Genomic DNA, 16886 nt, shown 5'->3' on the forward strand with positions numbered 1-16886 from the left:
TACACAGTTTCTTGTGCTCTTCTGATGGACTCTGTGCATACAAACCATTCTCAATGACTAGTTATAGTTGTTTCCCCATTTTTGCATATGTATCAGCAATTATAAGAGTTAGATGAAGATCATAAGGACAAAGATTTAGCTGTGTGTAATGCAATAGCTGGGTCATTCACAGTGCGGTGATCTACAGCAAGAGTTCTGCATCTCATAATAAGCCTTTGTTTGGTTTGAGTCTATCAAACGTTTTTGACTGTTGAATTTCCTCTTTAATAATCGTAGAGTACAATTTAAGGCAATATTCAAACAAAAACAGGAATTATTTGCACAAAAAATATAGATTAAAATTAAGAAATACATAGCAATCCAAATTTTAGATCATATAAGACAAGAAAAAAATGTAAACTGATTGGTGAAATCAGCTCTTGTAACTTATATTTGACCACTTTTATCGTTTATCTGGATTGTACAGATCAAGAGGTAGAGGCTACCATTTCTTTTGGCAAGTTTTTCCAAGTAGGTGTTTTTTTATAATAGGTACAAATTGGCATTTAGCTAGATTCAGAATCTACTTACCAGTTCTTGCTTGTTTTCTACCAAAGTAAAATTTTCCATTGATTAAAAACTGTAACTGTCAGCTCCTAGAACTCTATTCAACTAATTAAAATATAACTGCCACTGTACAACAATTTCAGAATCTTTGAAATAGAATTTTCATATACCATGTATCAGCAAACATACAAACATACATTCTTGTATATTAATTTAAAATACGTAGATCATATATAAATATATATATATAAACCATAAAGAGAGAGACACGTATATATTTTTATAAGTGTATATGCATACTTATATATGTGTCTGTTTATATATAAAATCCCAGACAACTGAGGGGTTGGTTGTTTTGGTTTTGCTTTCTTTCAAACATCCTTAGCATTTACATGACATTTATTCTACTGAATGTGGTCTTGCTGTTACTAAATGGAGCTGCATAAGACAGTGGGCAGGCAGCATTTTTTAATATTGGCTAAAACCTTGCTCTCTTTTATTATCCTGTGGAACAGGACAAATGAGAGAAGGGATTCAGGCTGTTACAGCTGTTTACCTGCCCAAGTGAATTTAGATTGCATTCACAATACAGAAGGTTGATGTGTGTTCAACCATGCAAAAGGGCATACTCAGCACTGTCATTTAGCAGTTTCACAGAGCCTTCAAAACATTACACAGGACACAATCATCTCTTTTTCTCAGTCTTAGATGAAGGAAAAGAAATGCCTTTTCAACCCAACAACTTCATCCCTTATTTGATGTTGATGTAAAATTAACCTTTGTGAACTATTATATTTTTAAACATTTAATAATTTCTCTGTTTATAAACAGTAGTCTGAGGAAACTGAACAGTGCAACATAAATGAGAAAGGAAGAAATAATACACTGAAGGATGTATCATTCATTTAATATTCTGATAGATTCTGAGGTCGCCTCTTGTAGAACCTGGGGATGTGGATGTGTTGTATTGGAGGGAAGTTAGGTGTTAAACAGTAAGTTGGAATTGCCTGCAATACAAAGATGAAAAGTTTTCAGGCACAGATATTCTTTAAAATGTATTGCTCCTATGCTTATAGGACTTTCCCTATCTTTCCTCACTTCTTCGGTTGTGAGGTGTTGGTTGAAACGTATTATGTGCTAGTGAATTACTCATGCATCTAGCATATCTTACAAGTATTGTTTAGGTAGAAAATGAGCATGGAACTACACAGCATGGGAGTGAAGCATAGCATGAAAGCACCTGTGGACAAAACATTTTACCAGTAAGTAAACCCATCTGACTGTTACCTTCAGCATTTCCCCTAACTTAAGCCACATCAGTTTGGGTCTGAAATCAGCCCCTAGGTTCCTTTCCTCTTAAGTGGCAGTGTCTCTAAGATCCCTAATCTCAATTGAAAAACAGCTGCATACTCCCACTAGGCATTTGGAAAATAACCAGGTACAACTCATCTTACTTTTGTTTATATCCCTCTTCGCCCTGCCTTGGAAGAACTTTTTATTTTATTTTTGTGCTTATGTATAGACTCATACAAAAATGGTAAAGTGAGTTTCAAGATGTAGAATTAATAAAATAAAGCTGCTTCCAGTATGAAGGTCTCTTCTAAACTAAATGGCTTCCAATCACAAAGCAAAACAGGTGAAAAAAGGAAACGTTCTCAGAATAATCTTACCCAGTTCTAGGGCCTTACTTCTACAATGTCAGTTTACATTGTCAGTTTACACTTTGTCTCTGTTTTCCTTAGTCTTTTCAAGGTTTGATACTCTTACATTACAAAATGCACTTCTAAATTTCAGAGACGGGGCTACTATTGAGATCTTCCACTTTACCTTTCTTCCGAAGAGCTTTATTTATTCTGCCATTTTTTCCACAGCTACTGTGTTCTTCAGCATTGAGTAAATTGTGGTTTCTATTCATTAGAGCAGCTTCTGCTTGAACCTCAGTTTTGGCAGGATCTCCGCATCTGACCTGGCATTGGTGTAAATGTAGCTTTGCTCAAGTTTCTCAAGTCAAGGAATATAGGATTCCCTTGCCTCATTGTTTAGGCCATAAAATGGATTGTTATTCAATTGTTTAAAACATTTGTAGAACACACATTTGTCATCAGTTACTTCAGCAGCAGTGTATCTGGTGGTAGAAAATACACACCCTTAATTTGAAAACAATCGATGAATTGCTTTCCTGGATAAGTCTTACAATCTTAGTTACACAACACTATGCAACATTACTAATAACTTAAATCATTCTATTTCAGACCTACAGCAGTCTTCTGTTACAAAAATAGCTTTTCAGTACCAGCAGCTTCTCCTTGTGAGAAGGTAATGAATTTATTTCTCATTCTTCTTCATGATATGGAAAGAAATTCAGCTCCTTGTTGCTAACTATAAATTGCTAGCTTAAAATACTTTTCCTGGACTTGTTCTGAAGCTTAATTTGCCACTGTATAATGGACTCTCGCTTAAGACCTTCACAGGACCACCTGCTTTACTAATGTTGATGATCATATTTTGTTGTTCTTATTACTATTTATACCTCTAATTGCAAATGTTCCTGCTATTGCTCGGCACATTAAACAATTTAGAACACTAAGGCATATTTTCTTTGTGTGTCACATACCCATGCTGCAGTTACTCAGCACTCACAGTCTTTTCATAGCTTGTACTCAACAAGTCTCTGAATTTTCTCTATTTGCATCTTTCACTCACCTGAACATGAGCACATTATTCAAGCACCAGAGCTGTTCTCTACCTGATCCCTTGCACAAAACTCGTGGGGATAGAAATGCGATTGTTCTGGTGAGGGAAGTGCATGTTTGTGTTACTTGGATGTGTGAGGGCAGATTACTTTTATCCTATTTGTAGGTCAGTTGTGCAATCAGTGGTGTAAATTGTGCAGTCCCTTATGCAATCATTTTGTGGCCATTCATATCCAAAAGCAGACTGTGACAAAATGTTCTTTGTCACTGTCTGTAGTGACAGTTTTGTTTTGAGCTCTTGCATGTAATGGAAAAGTTGCTGATGTGGTGTATTTTTCATCATTGCTCATTACCACTGAGGCTCATGCATCCATGAGAAAATTCTTCCCTAGCAAATCACTGTTTTTGCTCCTTTTCTTTGGTTTCTTTCATTTTCAGAAAGGCTTATTTGGCAAGTAATGAGATTTTGCCATAGTACATTCCTTAGTGTTTTGATGTTTATGTTGCTGGGGGATGGGGAGGGGGTGTGTCTTTTCTATTAGCTAAAGAACTGCACAAGGCTTTCTAGCAAATCAAAATATTTTAAAATTGAAATTCAGCTTGTGTAATGGTCATCTTAGCGTGATTCAAAGGTCTGTATATTGAGCCTGATCAGTCCTTGTCTCTAGTTTCCTTAGGGGTGCAAAACATTCAACTAACTCTTGCAATGACTGAAGAGGGTGATTCTCTTAACAGTACTCTGCTGAGTCGCTATAACAATTTTTGCTGCTCAGTTTTCTGGCATACTGGTATGTTTAAACATACACATGAATAACATTTACTCACCTCCCCCTTCAGAATTGTTTGTATAGTTAAGCAATCCTAGGCCTCTCATCTGTGATTCCTAGGAGCAAGAGCACTAGGCAACACTGAGTTATCCTGGAAACCACAAAGAACAGCTTTCATCCAGAACAGCTTTCATCCCTTAGGTTTGATAACGACCTCTGCTGTACCTGTGAATTAATTGTTTCACAGACATTTTTCAGTGAAGCTTTGAGTTTTGGAAAGATTTTAAGTAGCGGATTTATTTGCATCATTTTGACGGCTGTTGTGTTGGGCCTCCTAGAGCAGGTAACTTCTAATTTTGGAAGATGGCTTCTTCTGCCGTCTCTATTACTGCCTCCTGAAGAGTCTATCACCTTCAGTCATCACGCTCCTGTAATTTTCTTACATTGTGCGTGTTACTCTCCTGCCGTCTCTCCAGCAGGTCGCCTTTCCTGCAGCACTGCTCTCGGCCCCGTCCCCCGAGGCGCGCCGCTACCCCCGGCAGTGGGGCGGGCGTGAGGGGGCAGGCGCGGGAGCCGCCGTGGCTGCCCTGGTGCTGCCGCCTCCGGTCGCTTCCGGCGCGGCGAGGCGGGGCGGTCTCCGCGGCGGCACAGGGAGCGATGCGGACCCTCGGCTCCGCTGCGGCGACTCCGCCCCTGTAAGTACCGGGGCGGGGCTGCGCCTGCTGCAGGAGCCTGCCCGTTAAGAGTCACCTCCCGCCGCTGCGGAAGCCGGCGCCGCCGCCGCCGCCGCCATGGTGTCCTGGATCATCTCCCGCCTCGTGGTGTGAGTGCTGGGGCAGAGGGATGCGCAGCGCCCTCTCGGGGCTGGGGCGCCCCGGCGAGCCCCTGCGGGGCGCGGCCTTCGCCCCCAGTGGGGCCGCAGGTTTCGGCCCGCGGAGAAGCCTCGGGGCGAGGAGGGGCTGCGGGGCGGGCGCTGCCTCGCGGTCGCCCGCGGCCGCGTCCCGGCGGGTCCATGCTGGCTGCCGCGGCCCAAGAGCAGCGCCTTGGCAGCGGGTGGGGAGCGGGAGCCGCCCAGGGCGGAGGCAGCCGGCGTGCGGGGCGCTGCGGTGCTGTGAGGCGCTGAGGGTTCTGTTCTTTTTGCAGGCTGATCTTCGGCACCCTCTACCCCGCGTATTCATCCTACAAAGCTGTGAAGACGAAAAACGTGAAGGAATATGTGAGTACGGGTTCGCCATGTCCGTGCAGTGGTCGCCCCGTCGTTCGCGGCTCTCTGCAAGCCCACGGCCTGGCCCTGGCCTGGCCCTATATCAGGGGCTGCCCGGCCCACAGCGGTGTCAGGTCGGACGGGCCGCCTGAAGAGCAGCCCCGACAAACTTTGGAGATGTTTTGGGAAAGGACACTTACTGAAATGAGAAGTTTCAAGCCATAAATGTGGGGGTTTTGTGTATCTTTTTTTTCTTCCCCTTCCAGGAAATATTGGTTGAGGATGGGAAAATGGGAGGAAGCACAGTGTGGTCTGGAAGCATATGGAAGTCCAGGGACAAGTTCTTTTCTCTTACTTTGGTCTTACTTTGTGTCCTTTTACAGCTTTTTCAGTACTGCTTTTGTTTTCTTCTAAAAGTCTAAATAATCTTGCATGGTTTGTATTTTCCTATCAGCCTTGCTTGTGATTAGCAATTCCTGTTGGTCAAGACTTCCTTCTCATTCCATTCTGCAAACGTTTCCTTCTCTCTCTCTGCCTACATCATTGTTACAATTGCCGGTGGTGTGTTGGCTTCTTACAGGAGTGCTGTTCTAAGATGTTTAGAGGAGATGAGCTATTTGTTTTATGGATGAGAAGAATTTCTGTCTATTTAGAGCAGTGAATAATCAGGTAGAAAAGAGAGGTAACATGGCCGAATAGAATATCATTTGCCAATATTTCTTTGTGGTGCAGTCTGTGACTCTTCATCCAATTGGCTCTGTTTGCTGCTTACAAAATGACGTGTCAATAGTAAATGTTGCAGGATGTGTCTCATACTGCTTCAGTCCTCTAGAATTGCCTAGATGTTTCCTATGCATCAGCTTAAAATTCAGCATGTTGGTTTTTGAAGGAGAGAGCAGCTGAGGTAGAGTCTGTTTGTAGCGAACAGCTTTAAAAACTGCATCATCTAGCTTGGCTGATCTTTTTTTTTTTTTCTTGCCTTCAGCAGAGAAGTCAAAATGTGAATGTTCAGTAGGCACTGATAATCAATGCAGTGTTTTAAGTGAGTATTAGAGGTATAGTCAGAAATACTATGACTCGTAAAAAACTTAAGTTTATTAGTGATAACATTAAAAACCGAAAGGAAAGCGTAAAAGAAACTGAGTAATTGCATGAGCCCGTGACTTCATAATTATCTGGTAGTCTTATCACTGCTGTTTTCTCTCCTCATTTTCTTTTAGACCAGTTGTCTATGACCTTTGTTGCATCAAAGGTAGATTTTTACTTGGAATTTTTATTCGTCTCTTAAGTGTCTGTCACGGAACTATTGTGTTCCAGTTACAGAAGTTGTGTTAGCTTTAAGGCAGGCCCATTTTTCACAGTTTGAAAATGTGTTGAAATGTGTTGTTGAGAATTTAAGGGATTAAAAACAAAAACTCTCATTTTTTTAAAGCAGCCACCACATATGGCTTGTTCTGAAGTTCAAAGGCCCAGTAAATACAGAGCCTTTGACTTTGTAGATGCTTTACTGTAAAAGCCCGCTTATTTTCTTTGGGTAGGTTGGCTGTTGAGGTACAGAAATGCAATGTGTCTTGTGTAATACAATCATACTAATCTGAATTTCTATTGGTAGATGTTACCTTAATTGCAGCAGGACTTTATTAATCTGATGATTAAAAAGAAATGAGGTCTGGTACTTGAGTATCATAAAGTTGTCATAACATGAATGTCAACGAATCACCTGGTTGTAAGTCCTGCTGGGGCTAATATGGAAAAGAATTACATTTATTTTTGGCCTTTGTTTAATACTACATTGATATAGTTTTCTTGAAGTAGATAGTTCTGGACAGCTGCAACAGAAAACTTCCTTTTGTTTTTGTCTTCAGTGAAAATACTGGAGTTGGTTCAAGAAAATGTATTTGAACTGCTAAAACTGATCTTATATGTAAATTATTTTTCCTTAAGAGGACTACATCAGAATTAAACATGTAGATGCTGGATTCCAACTGCCCAAATCAGTAATCTTTAGATAGCTTTGTGTTTCTCAATGGAAGCAGAAAGAATGACAGGAAAAAATGGTTTTGTTAAACTCAGGAAAGGGGGCCAACATCTATTCAAACTGTTTCTCATATGAAAAGTCAGTGGGAAAGTTGAAAGCTATGGTGCATAGTTTCAAGCCAGCTGTGTCTGTGCACTACTACTTGTCTGTAGTGCTTAAGAGCAAACACAGGTGGGGGAGAAAGATCTTGCAGTTGTATATATATGCTAGTGAGTGAGATGTATTGTATACTGCATTGTTACAGACCAAGGTATTACAAGCAGTCCAGCAATGGCATCAGAGTACAGTGCAAGTACTCTTTGCCATGCTGTGATATAGATTCATGTCTTTGAGCAGCCATGACAAATTGCTTCTAGCACCTTAGGCTGTTTCAAAAGTAACTGTTTTCCTTTCACATGTGGTCTGCAGCTTTGGTCAAGTCTACATTCTAATAATATTTTTACATTTACTGAGTTTATTTAGGTTCTTGGTGTGAGTTAGCTGAAATTGGTTATCAACTGCTGAGCAACAGAGACTTGACTCTTTTTTAATAGATTGAAAAACAAATACAGCACAGGATTAGTTTTGGAAGACATTAGTAATTTGTGGATAACAAAAATTATAAACGGAGAAAAAATGATGCTTCCCTCTTCACCATCCCCCTTGTGTTCTGCTCTTCTAGCATCTGGTAATCTGCACTACAGGGATTTCTAGAGCTAAAAGTTGAGTCCGTCTCATTTATTTAACAAGTATATTTCTTTTTTCTTTGGCTGTAGGGGGTAGGATGATGGATGGCAGAAAGAGGCAGGGCAAGCCAGACGCATGCCCAGTGTTGAAGATGTGAACATATAGTACACTTAAATAGTAACATAGCAACATTTTCTGTTCTTCTCCTTTCCTTTTCTAATACTCCTGAACATTGTGTTACTACTGAAATACTCTGATGGGGCAGAACTTAGTTTCATCAGGCTGTCTACTGTGACCGCTCAAGTGTTGTGAGCTAATTTATGTAACGAGAATATTTGTCACATTCTGACATTCTTTTCATTCTGAAAAGTGACCATTTATTTTTACACTTCATTTCCTCTCTTTGAACTAGTTATTAATCCTCAAGTGTCTTTACCTTTTATCTTCAGCAATTTAGTTTCTTTGAATGTTTATGTAGGCTTGTTGGAAACTTTGTAAAAACTCCATTACCATTAGCCAACCACTGTAGCAAGAGCTAATGGAAACAGTCAAAGACTTCTGCTACAGTTATGAATTATTTTTTTCTCAGAAAAAAAAAAAAAATCTTTGTTACGTTGTATATATCTGTGTATTTATTGCTTTCTTCTGTTATGATTGCCTTAATTTTGCATAATATGGAAGTAAGATTTATTGGTACAGAGCGTCTCTGAAATCTCCCACCCACTCGGATCCCCATTTGCCATCTTTGATTTGTCATTATTCACAATTGTTTTCGTACAAGAGCTGATTTGTGTTGCTGCATCAAAGAGTTAATCATTAATTTCACGGAGTTGCTTTAGAACTCAAGTCAATAACACCTGTCCTGTCTGAATTGATGATCATGGGGAGGAGGAGAAGGGAACAATAAAATTCATGTTTTGCTACTTTCTGTTGTGAAAAATTGCCCAATAAAATAGAAAATATTTGAAGCACTAATCACCTTTTTAAAAACTGGCTATTGTTTCAGGGTTTGAGGCAGCATTTCTTTTCCTTTTAAGACTTTTTGGAAAGTTCTGGAGGGTCTTTCAAGAGCAGATCATATTTTTTTCCATCACGTACAAGTTGGGGAAATATCTACTTTTACAACATTATTTGCTATAGTAAGACCCTTGTTTACCTGTTCATGTAACTTTAATATGTATGTTAATGTGTGGTTTTAATACGTGAGATTTCCCTGGTTCAAATTATTCCTTTTCTCATTCTTGATGACACTGAGAGTGTTAAGTTGATTGTAGCAAAGGTGACCTCTTGTTTCCATTTATCTCCTACTTAAAATTATTTTTACTTCCTGATGGCACAGAAAACAGTCAATTTCATTTATGTTGACCCTATTATTATTGGAAATCCTGGGGTAGCGATTTTTATAATTTGACTGATTCCTCTTAATAATGTTGGTTGGTCTGTAGCTGGCAGACTTGCTACTAAAATGACAGAGAGGGGAAGAGAGGGAAAGGTGGAATTACTCTTTTTCAAAGCAAACAAAACATCTACAGCTCCACAGAAAAGATGGGAAGAAGTTGGGAAATAGGGTTTAGGTATATAGATGTGCCATAATAGCACAAAGTACAGTTTGTAAACTGCATTCAAGAGCCTAAACAAGAAGATGAGTTTATACATTATGTTCTTTGCTTTCTTGCCTCTCTTACTGGGTCTGTCTTTAGAAAGAAAAGAGAAATACTCAAGAAATTTCTGAGAGCAATGATCAAGACTAAGAACAGCCAGGGAAGTAGTTGAGTCACCATCCCTGGAGGTCTTAAAAAATGTGTAGATGTAGAGTTTAGTGACATGGTTTAATGGTGGACTTGGCTGTGCTAGGTTGAAGGTTGGGCTAGATGATCTTAGAGGTCTTTTCCAACCTAAATGATTCTATGATTCCAATGCACCTTAATAAGTTAGAGGAAAATACTACATCTGTAGTTCTTCTCCTGCTCCCAAGATAACACTTAAAATGAAGAAAAAGTAGGGCTACAGTTGAAACTAATTAAGTGCACATGTATTTATTAACATACTCATTATATATTAAAGAATATAACTGTACTTAAAGTGAACTGCATACTGGTTTTAGACAGTTTTATTTGGGACTATAACGCTGTTGTTGTGTCATGATTTTGTTACAGGACAGACATGCAGCAGTACATCCGTATCCATCCAACCCAAACCATTCTATGATTTTGAAAGGGACCTCAAAGTTTACCTAGTTTCAACCCCCTGCCATAGGCAGGGATGGCACCCACTAGATCAGGTTGCCCAGGGCCCCATCCAACCTGGCCTTGAACACCTCCAGGGGTGGGGCATCCACAGCTTCTCTGGGAAGGCTGTTCCAGTGCTTCACCACCCTCTGAGTGAATACTTTCCACCTAACAACTAATCTAAACCTACCCTCTTTTAGCTTAAAGTCGTTACCCCTTGTCCTTCCTATCACAGCACTCCCTGATAAAGAATCTTTCCTGGGGGCCCCCTTTTGGTACTGGAAGGCTGCTATAAGGTGTCTCCGGAGCCTTTTCTTCTCCAGACTGAACAACCCCAACTCCCTCAGCTTGTCTTTGTAGGAGAGGTGCTCCAGCCCTTTGATCATTTTTGTGGCCCTCCTCTGGACCCTCTCTGACAGGTCTGTGTCCTTGTGCTGGGCACCCCAGAGCTGAATGCAGTACTCCAGGTGAGGTCTCACAAGAGAGGGATAATCACCTCCCTCAACCCGCTGATCAGGCTTCTTTTGATGCAGCTCAGGTGGTTGGCTTTCTGGGCTGCAAGTGCACACTCCCGGCTCATATCCGGTTTTTCATCCACCAGTACCCTTAAAATCTTCTCCACAACGATGCTCTCAGTCCACTCATTGTCTGGACTGTATTCATGTTTGGGGTTGCCCTGACCCAGGTGCAGGACCTTGCACTTGACCTTCTTGAACTTTGTCATGTTTGCACAGGCCCACCTCTCAAGCATGGCCAGGTCCCTCTGGATGGCAGCCCTTCCTTCCAGCATGTCGACTGCACCACTCGCTGTGGTGTCATCCACAAACTCACAGAGGGTACACTCAATCGCACTGTTCATGTTTGCTGACAAAGGTGTTAAATAATACTAGTCCCAGTACAGACCCCTGAGGGACACCGCTCATCGCTGGTCTCCATCTGGACATTGAGCTGATGATCGCTATATTTATATATTTAGAGTAAATTAATCTTACATATTTTCCCAAACTATAATGTAACATTTCCTATGTGACCCTCTCCAATGCTGATTATCTATGCCTTCTTGCTGCTGACTTTATCTCAGTGTGTGAAAATGATGAGTCATTTTTACCGAGAAGACATTTTGCTATTTTTCTTGGTTCTGATGGATGTCTACTGAGTGGCTGCTCTTTTGCAGGTGAAGTGGATGATGTACTGGATTGTGTTTGCCTTTTTCACCACTGCAGAAACACTCACAGACATTGTTCTTTCTTGGTGAGTACCATGGTGGTGTGTGTTTTTTTTTTTTGTTTGTTTGTTTTTTTAATGTTTTTAAGGTAGTGTTAGGTTCCTAAGGGTAAGCTCTCTCTCATTTAGGAGTTTTTATGCCCATTAAGAGTCTACGGGTTTATAGACATTGTGGGTCTAAGCTGCTGTCTAAACTGATTCATATTCTGTGCTTTCTGACAGTTAAGATAGATACGCAGGCTCTGTCAGAGGGTCTTCATCCATTCATAGCATAATATATTTTTGACAAGCTATTAGGTAAAGAGGTTTGAGAAATGATGATCTAAAAGACATTTTAAAAAGATGGTAAAAGGAAAGGACCAGGGGAGGTTCAGGCTGGATATCAGGAAAAGGTTCTTCACTGAGAGTGTGGTTGGGCACTGGAACCAGGCTCCCCAGGGAAGTGGTCACGACACTGAGCCTGTTGGAGATCAAGAAGTGTTTGGACAACACTCTCAAACACATGATCTGATTATTTATTGTGTGGTCCTTTGGGGACCCAGGAGTTGCACTTTATGATTCTTGTGAGTCTCTTCCAACTCGAATATTCTATAATTCTATGACCTGTTCTGCTTTGCAAGCCTGTCGTACAGAAGAGCAGATCAAATACATCTCTGCTCTGAGTGGTGTTTTGCACGATGAAAATGTCTTCAACTACTGGGCGTGGGTTGGGTTGGGGTGAAAAAGGTTTTAATCCTCTCAGAACTGTGTCGCACTTGGCAATAATCAAATTGTCATTATGTGTCTTCAACTGTTCCATTAGAACAGGGTATCTTCAGTTTCTTCATTGCTTTAATGTTTGTGATTTGCACACATCTCTGAAAGAATACAGTCTAGTCAGAGTTGCATCTTTTAACGAAACATGAAATTGTTGCATGTACCTTACATAAGCGCTCAGCCATTTTGCCTCTTCCTGAAAAAAAAACTTTGAAGAGCCAGGATCTAAAAAGTACAAGAGCTTTGGCTCATTCACATACTTGAAAATGAACCACTGAAAACAGAAGTCTCTTAGTACTAACAGGCATTTGCTTATTGGAGTCTCCACTACTCTATCCTCCCAGAGACTTTACTGTGTAAGGGATAGCAATGGAAGACTTGCATGCTGCCTGCTCTTAGTCATCAGCCTTAGCAGCAACCTGAGAGCTCTCTTGAGATATTTAATTGAAAACTTTGGAAAAAGAGAGGGAAACGGCTGTAATGTTATCATCCAGTGGATAGTCTTTTGAACAAACTTAAGAATGATGAGAGTAGCTATCAGATTTTAATTTGGTGTGTTTGCAGGGCTGAGAGATGCCCTGTTTATGGAGTTTTCATGGCTATGGATGAAAGACTAAATGAGACTCAAAGAAGGTATGTTCTAGGATTCCAGAGAGGATTGTGCTATTCTGACCTGATATATTGATTCATGTATGTTTCTGAGTCCTTACCTTCTCTTTACTCTTTTTGCCTGAGCTGCTCTCTAACGGTTATCTGTCTGTCTGTCTCTGTGCTGATCTTGATTCCAGTTCTCGTTCTCTCTCTCTCTTTCTCTCTCTCTCTCTCTCTCCTTCCCTCTTTCTCTCAGGTTTCCTTTTTATTTCGAGTTGAAAATCGCATTTGTGATTTGGCTGCTCTCCCCTTACACCAAGGGCTCCAGTGTCCTCTACAGGAAGTTTGTGCACCCAACGCTCTCCAATAAGGAGAAGGTACTCACTTATTGTTGGAAGAGACTGATCTGTCTGGGAGTTGACTGAATTCTGATTCAGTTATGCTACAATGAAAATTAAGATGCATGGAATCATGCTTGTGCTGACATTAGTGGGTATAAAGTGATTATGTCTCTGACAACGAGGGCAGTGTACAGCCAACTAGAGACTAATGTAGCCAGTATCTTGCCTAATGCTTAGTATGTTTGCCTAACTCAGTATCTTTAGCCTTTATAGTCACTATCAGTAGTTAAGTTCTATGAATCACGATAGTAGCAGCACGTACTGTAGTCAGGCTGTGTTTTTCACATTCTCGGTATAAGCAACTGCTTCGTTTCAGTTGTTACAATTTGGAGAAAACATTCTTTAATTTAAGGTTGCATTTGCATTTCTCTAAGTAGCAGAGAAGACACAGCAGAGCTTGTGCTGGCAGCCTAGAAAAAAGGTGTCCTGATGAGTTTGGGGTTTTAAAGGTGATAGTGGGGCAGATTTTGAGCATGTTTGTAACTAGGAACTAAATGCTGTGTTCCACACTGCCTTTCTAGGAAATTGATGAATACATTACTCAGGCTCGTGACAAGAGCTATGAAACCATGATGCGAGTTGGCAAGAGAGGGTTAAACCTGGCTGCTAATGCAGCAGTTACTGCAGCTGCAAAGGTAATGCAACACCTGCGCACTACAAACACAATCTAACCTTTTGTTACATTCAGGAATTCCCCAGTAGTTTAGTTTTGTGTACCAGCAATTAGTGATAGGGGTCTGTTAGGGATGCTGGTGCTTTTTCAGAATTATATACTTTACCTTTCCTTCAGTTTGTTTTGTAGTTAATCCTTTGATTTATGGAAAGTGAAGGGAGAATGGATTTTGCTCTAACCTCTTTCCTGTTGGTCTTGGGAACATACTTTTCTTTTTTCCCTTCTCTCTGTGGTGGTGTTGCTATTTTTATTTTTATAGAGTAGCCTAGTGGGGAATGAGACGCCTTCCCTCTTAATGATCCCGTGTGGGATGATCTTGGTGAGCGTGAAGTGTCCTTCACCAAAATTTTTGTGTCCTCTTAGGGCCAAGGAGTTTTGTCTGAGAAGCTACGAAGTTTCAGCATGCAGGATCTCACTCTGATCCGGGATGAAGATACTGTGCATTTGAAAAGCCATGAGCCACAGCTGCACCCCCCTAGAGCGAGTCTCCTTGAAACCATTGAGGATTCAGGTACAGAACACCCCTGCTGGGCCACTGTTTGAGGCCTCGTATGGTTACCCAGCAGGCAAGGAAGGGTTCCCTGGGCTTGACGCAGGGGTCTCAGAAGGACTACAAGATTGCAAATTATCTGGGAGAAGTTGTATTTTTTTTCCCTAGTCCTTTCCCGTTTACTAACATACGGATTTCTGGGACTATCTGTAAATACCGTTGATGACTCCCTTCTATGTGGTCCTTAAGGATGGGATGTTTTAGATCTAGATGTGTCTTTTCAAAAGTATTTGAAAAAACTTTCTTATTCCTTAGCTTCCTGTTACTCCTCAGGAGAGGAGAGTAGTGTGGCACAGAGGTCTAATGGAACCCTGACAGAAACCAGAACAGACCCATCAGATGAAGATGCAGGAGACAAACTGCCAAAACGTACCCAGAGCCTCAAAGCTCCTAAGAAGATAACAAAAGCTGAGGTAAGCTGGTGTGTAAATTATTTCCAGCACAGGTACTGATTTGTGAATTTTGTCAGAAGGCTCTGGCTTCATAGTCTGTGTGTTTAAAAGCTGTTTATATAAACGTTGTTGGAGTGTTTACTGCTAGAGTCCTACATCAAAGGACTTGCTGTCTATATGCTATACTGGTCTCTCGCTTTTGTTTTTGTCTGTAAGCCTCTGTCATAAGCCATGTCCTAGCTTTGCTTTCATTTAGGTTTGTGTTGAAGGGTGGGGGCATTAGGTACTTTTAATGTTCTCTGTTGACTCTACCTTCTAACCCTTTGGATGGTTGGACCAGGTGATCTTGGAGGTCTAACCTTAATGATTCTATGATTTTCCCTCTTGTCTGTTACAGCCTGAGTATATAATATTTATGTGACCTTTATCCCTGTAACAGCAACTTTCTCCTCATCTAAAATTCAGCTGTTCTATACCCTCTTAAGCCTTTCTAGTCTTCTGTATGTTAGATTTGAAGAAATTTATCTGCACGTTCTCCTTTCTTCTCCCCTGTAGGTTTTCATAATCTTGAGGTTTGGATCGTAGAATCATAGAATGGCTTGGATTGGAAGGGACCTCAAAGATCACCTAGTTCCAACTCCTCTGCCATAGGCAGGGATGGCACCCACTAGATCAGATTGCCCAGGGCCTCATCAAACGTGGACTTGAACACCTCCGGGGGTGGGGCATCCACAGCTTCTCTGGGCAACCTGTTCCAGTGCCTCACTACTCTCTGAGTGAAGAATTTCCTTCTACCCTCTAATTTAAATCTTCCCTCTTTTAGTTTAAAACCATTCACCCTCATCGTGTCATTATCTGATTGAGCAAAGAGTCCATCTGTTTTATAAGTCCCCTTTACGTACTGAAAGGTTGCAATGAGGTCACCCTGGAGCCTTCTCTTCTGTAGGCTGAACAGTCCCAGCTCTCTCAGCCTTTCTTGGTAGGAGAGGTGGTCCAGACATCTGATCAGCTTTGTGGCCCTCCTCTGGACCCACTCTAATAGTTCATCATCATTCTTGTGCTGGGGGCTCCAGAGATAACTAGTCATTGTTTAGTTTATCCCCACCACATGGCCATGTGCTGATCCAAGATATTTACAGCAATTCAGATGGTCATGAGTTGTCTGTATTCTCAATATTAAAACAAACCATACATGAAAATAAATGCCATAGTGTCCAAGAGCCATTGTAGGTTAACCATCTTTTTTCAGCTGTTGGTGTGTTTTGTAGAATATGCTTTTTGAGACAGTGCCTTCTAGTTTTTGACTCTTACTTCAACATTTCGTCTGGTTTGATTTTTAAATGATAAGAATGCTTCTCCATTTTAAGAAGTTGGGATCCTCTTTTCTTGGTTCAACTTGGACTCCTGATTTTATTTACTTGTATTTTTTATTTAAGGTAGTGGTGTATTAACAAATCACATTGTAGAGCTTTTCAAGCTAAACATTAAATAATTTGGAGGAGAGTGCTTGCTCAGAGCATCATGTTAATTCATACCATTAATCTGATTTTACAGCGTCCAGGACACTTTTGTATGTGAACAGGTACTCTTTGTAACACGTATGTCTAAAGATGCGTTCAAAATCAGCCTAGATCTTTTTAAATCCCCTAAAGTTACTTCTGTGTTGACCCTTCTTCTTCCTTTTCTAGCATAGTAGACGGGCAGGGAGGCAAGAGGAATAAAATTTTATTCCAGGCTTCCTAGTGAGGAATTTTTTATGTGTCTCAATAATTCTGAAAAGGCAGTAAAGACTATGTTGATTATTGTGAATACATAAATTCTGATAAAGCTGTTCGCAGGCATATTGTTTTTCATGCAAGGCATATTCTTTGATTCAAAGAACTAGTTTAAGATGTTTTTACAACTTTCAAAGAACAGGATTTGGAATGGCCATCAAGAAGCAGAAAACTTAACAGCAGTGACATTACCACTTAGAAATGATGCTATGTCCAATCTTTTATCAAGATAGCTGACTTCAATTTTGCAATCACGTTTCCTGGTTTAAAATGTATTCCTCTCATGGTTGTGTGGTGGTTTAGCTCAGGTGGGCAGCTGAGCTCCACCACAGCTGCTCTCTCATTCCCCCTCCTTAAAGGGAAAGGGGGAGAAAATATGATG

The 16886-nt window shown here is 40.8% G+C and overlaps 1 protein-coding gene across 4 annotated transcripts in view; it reads left to right on the top strand.

Annotated features, from left to right (window-relative positions):
* The first annotated feature begins 4647 nt into the window (after positions 1 to 4647).
* The window catches only part of REEP2 (receptor accessory protein 2), a 42363-nt gene continuing 30124 nt past the window's right edge, over positions 4648 to 16886 (top strand). For 2 of the 4 annotated variants that reach the window (XM_035338253.1, XM_035338252.1), the window contains exons 1-8: positions 4648 to 4829; positions 5150 to 5222; positions 11317 to 11393; positions 12687 to 12755; positions 12970 to 13090; positions 13636 to 13749; positions 14151 to 14298; positions 14593 to 14750. In XM_035338253.1, the coding sequence (XP_035194144.1) occupies positions 4798 to 4829; positions 5150 to 5222; positions 11317 to 11393; positions 12687 to 12755; positions 12970 to 13090; positions 13636 to 13749; positions 14151 to 14298; positions 14593 to 14750 (792 nt within the window). In that variant the 5' untranslated portion in view covers positions 4648 to 4797. Of the gene's footprint in view, positions 4830 to 5149; positions 5223 to 5778; positions 5893 to 11316; positions 11394 to 12686; positions 12756 to 12910; positions 13091 to 13635; positions 13750 to 14150; positions 14299 to 14592; positions 14751 to 16886 lie in introns of those variants that run through there. The other 2 variants (XM_035338255.1, XM_035338254.1) reach the window with 2 other exon arrangements.

The sequence above is a fragment of the Oxyura jamaicensis genome, chromosome 13 (assembly GCF_011077185.1).
Source record: "Oxyura jamaicensis isolate SHBP4307 breed ruddy duck chromosome 13, BPBGC_Ojam_1.0, whole genome shotgun sequence".
In the NCBI taxonomy this organism is placed as follows: domain Eukaryota; kingdom Metazoa; phylum Chordata; class Aves; order Anseriformes; family Anatidae; genus Oxyura; species Oxyura jamaicensis.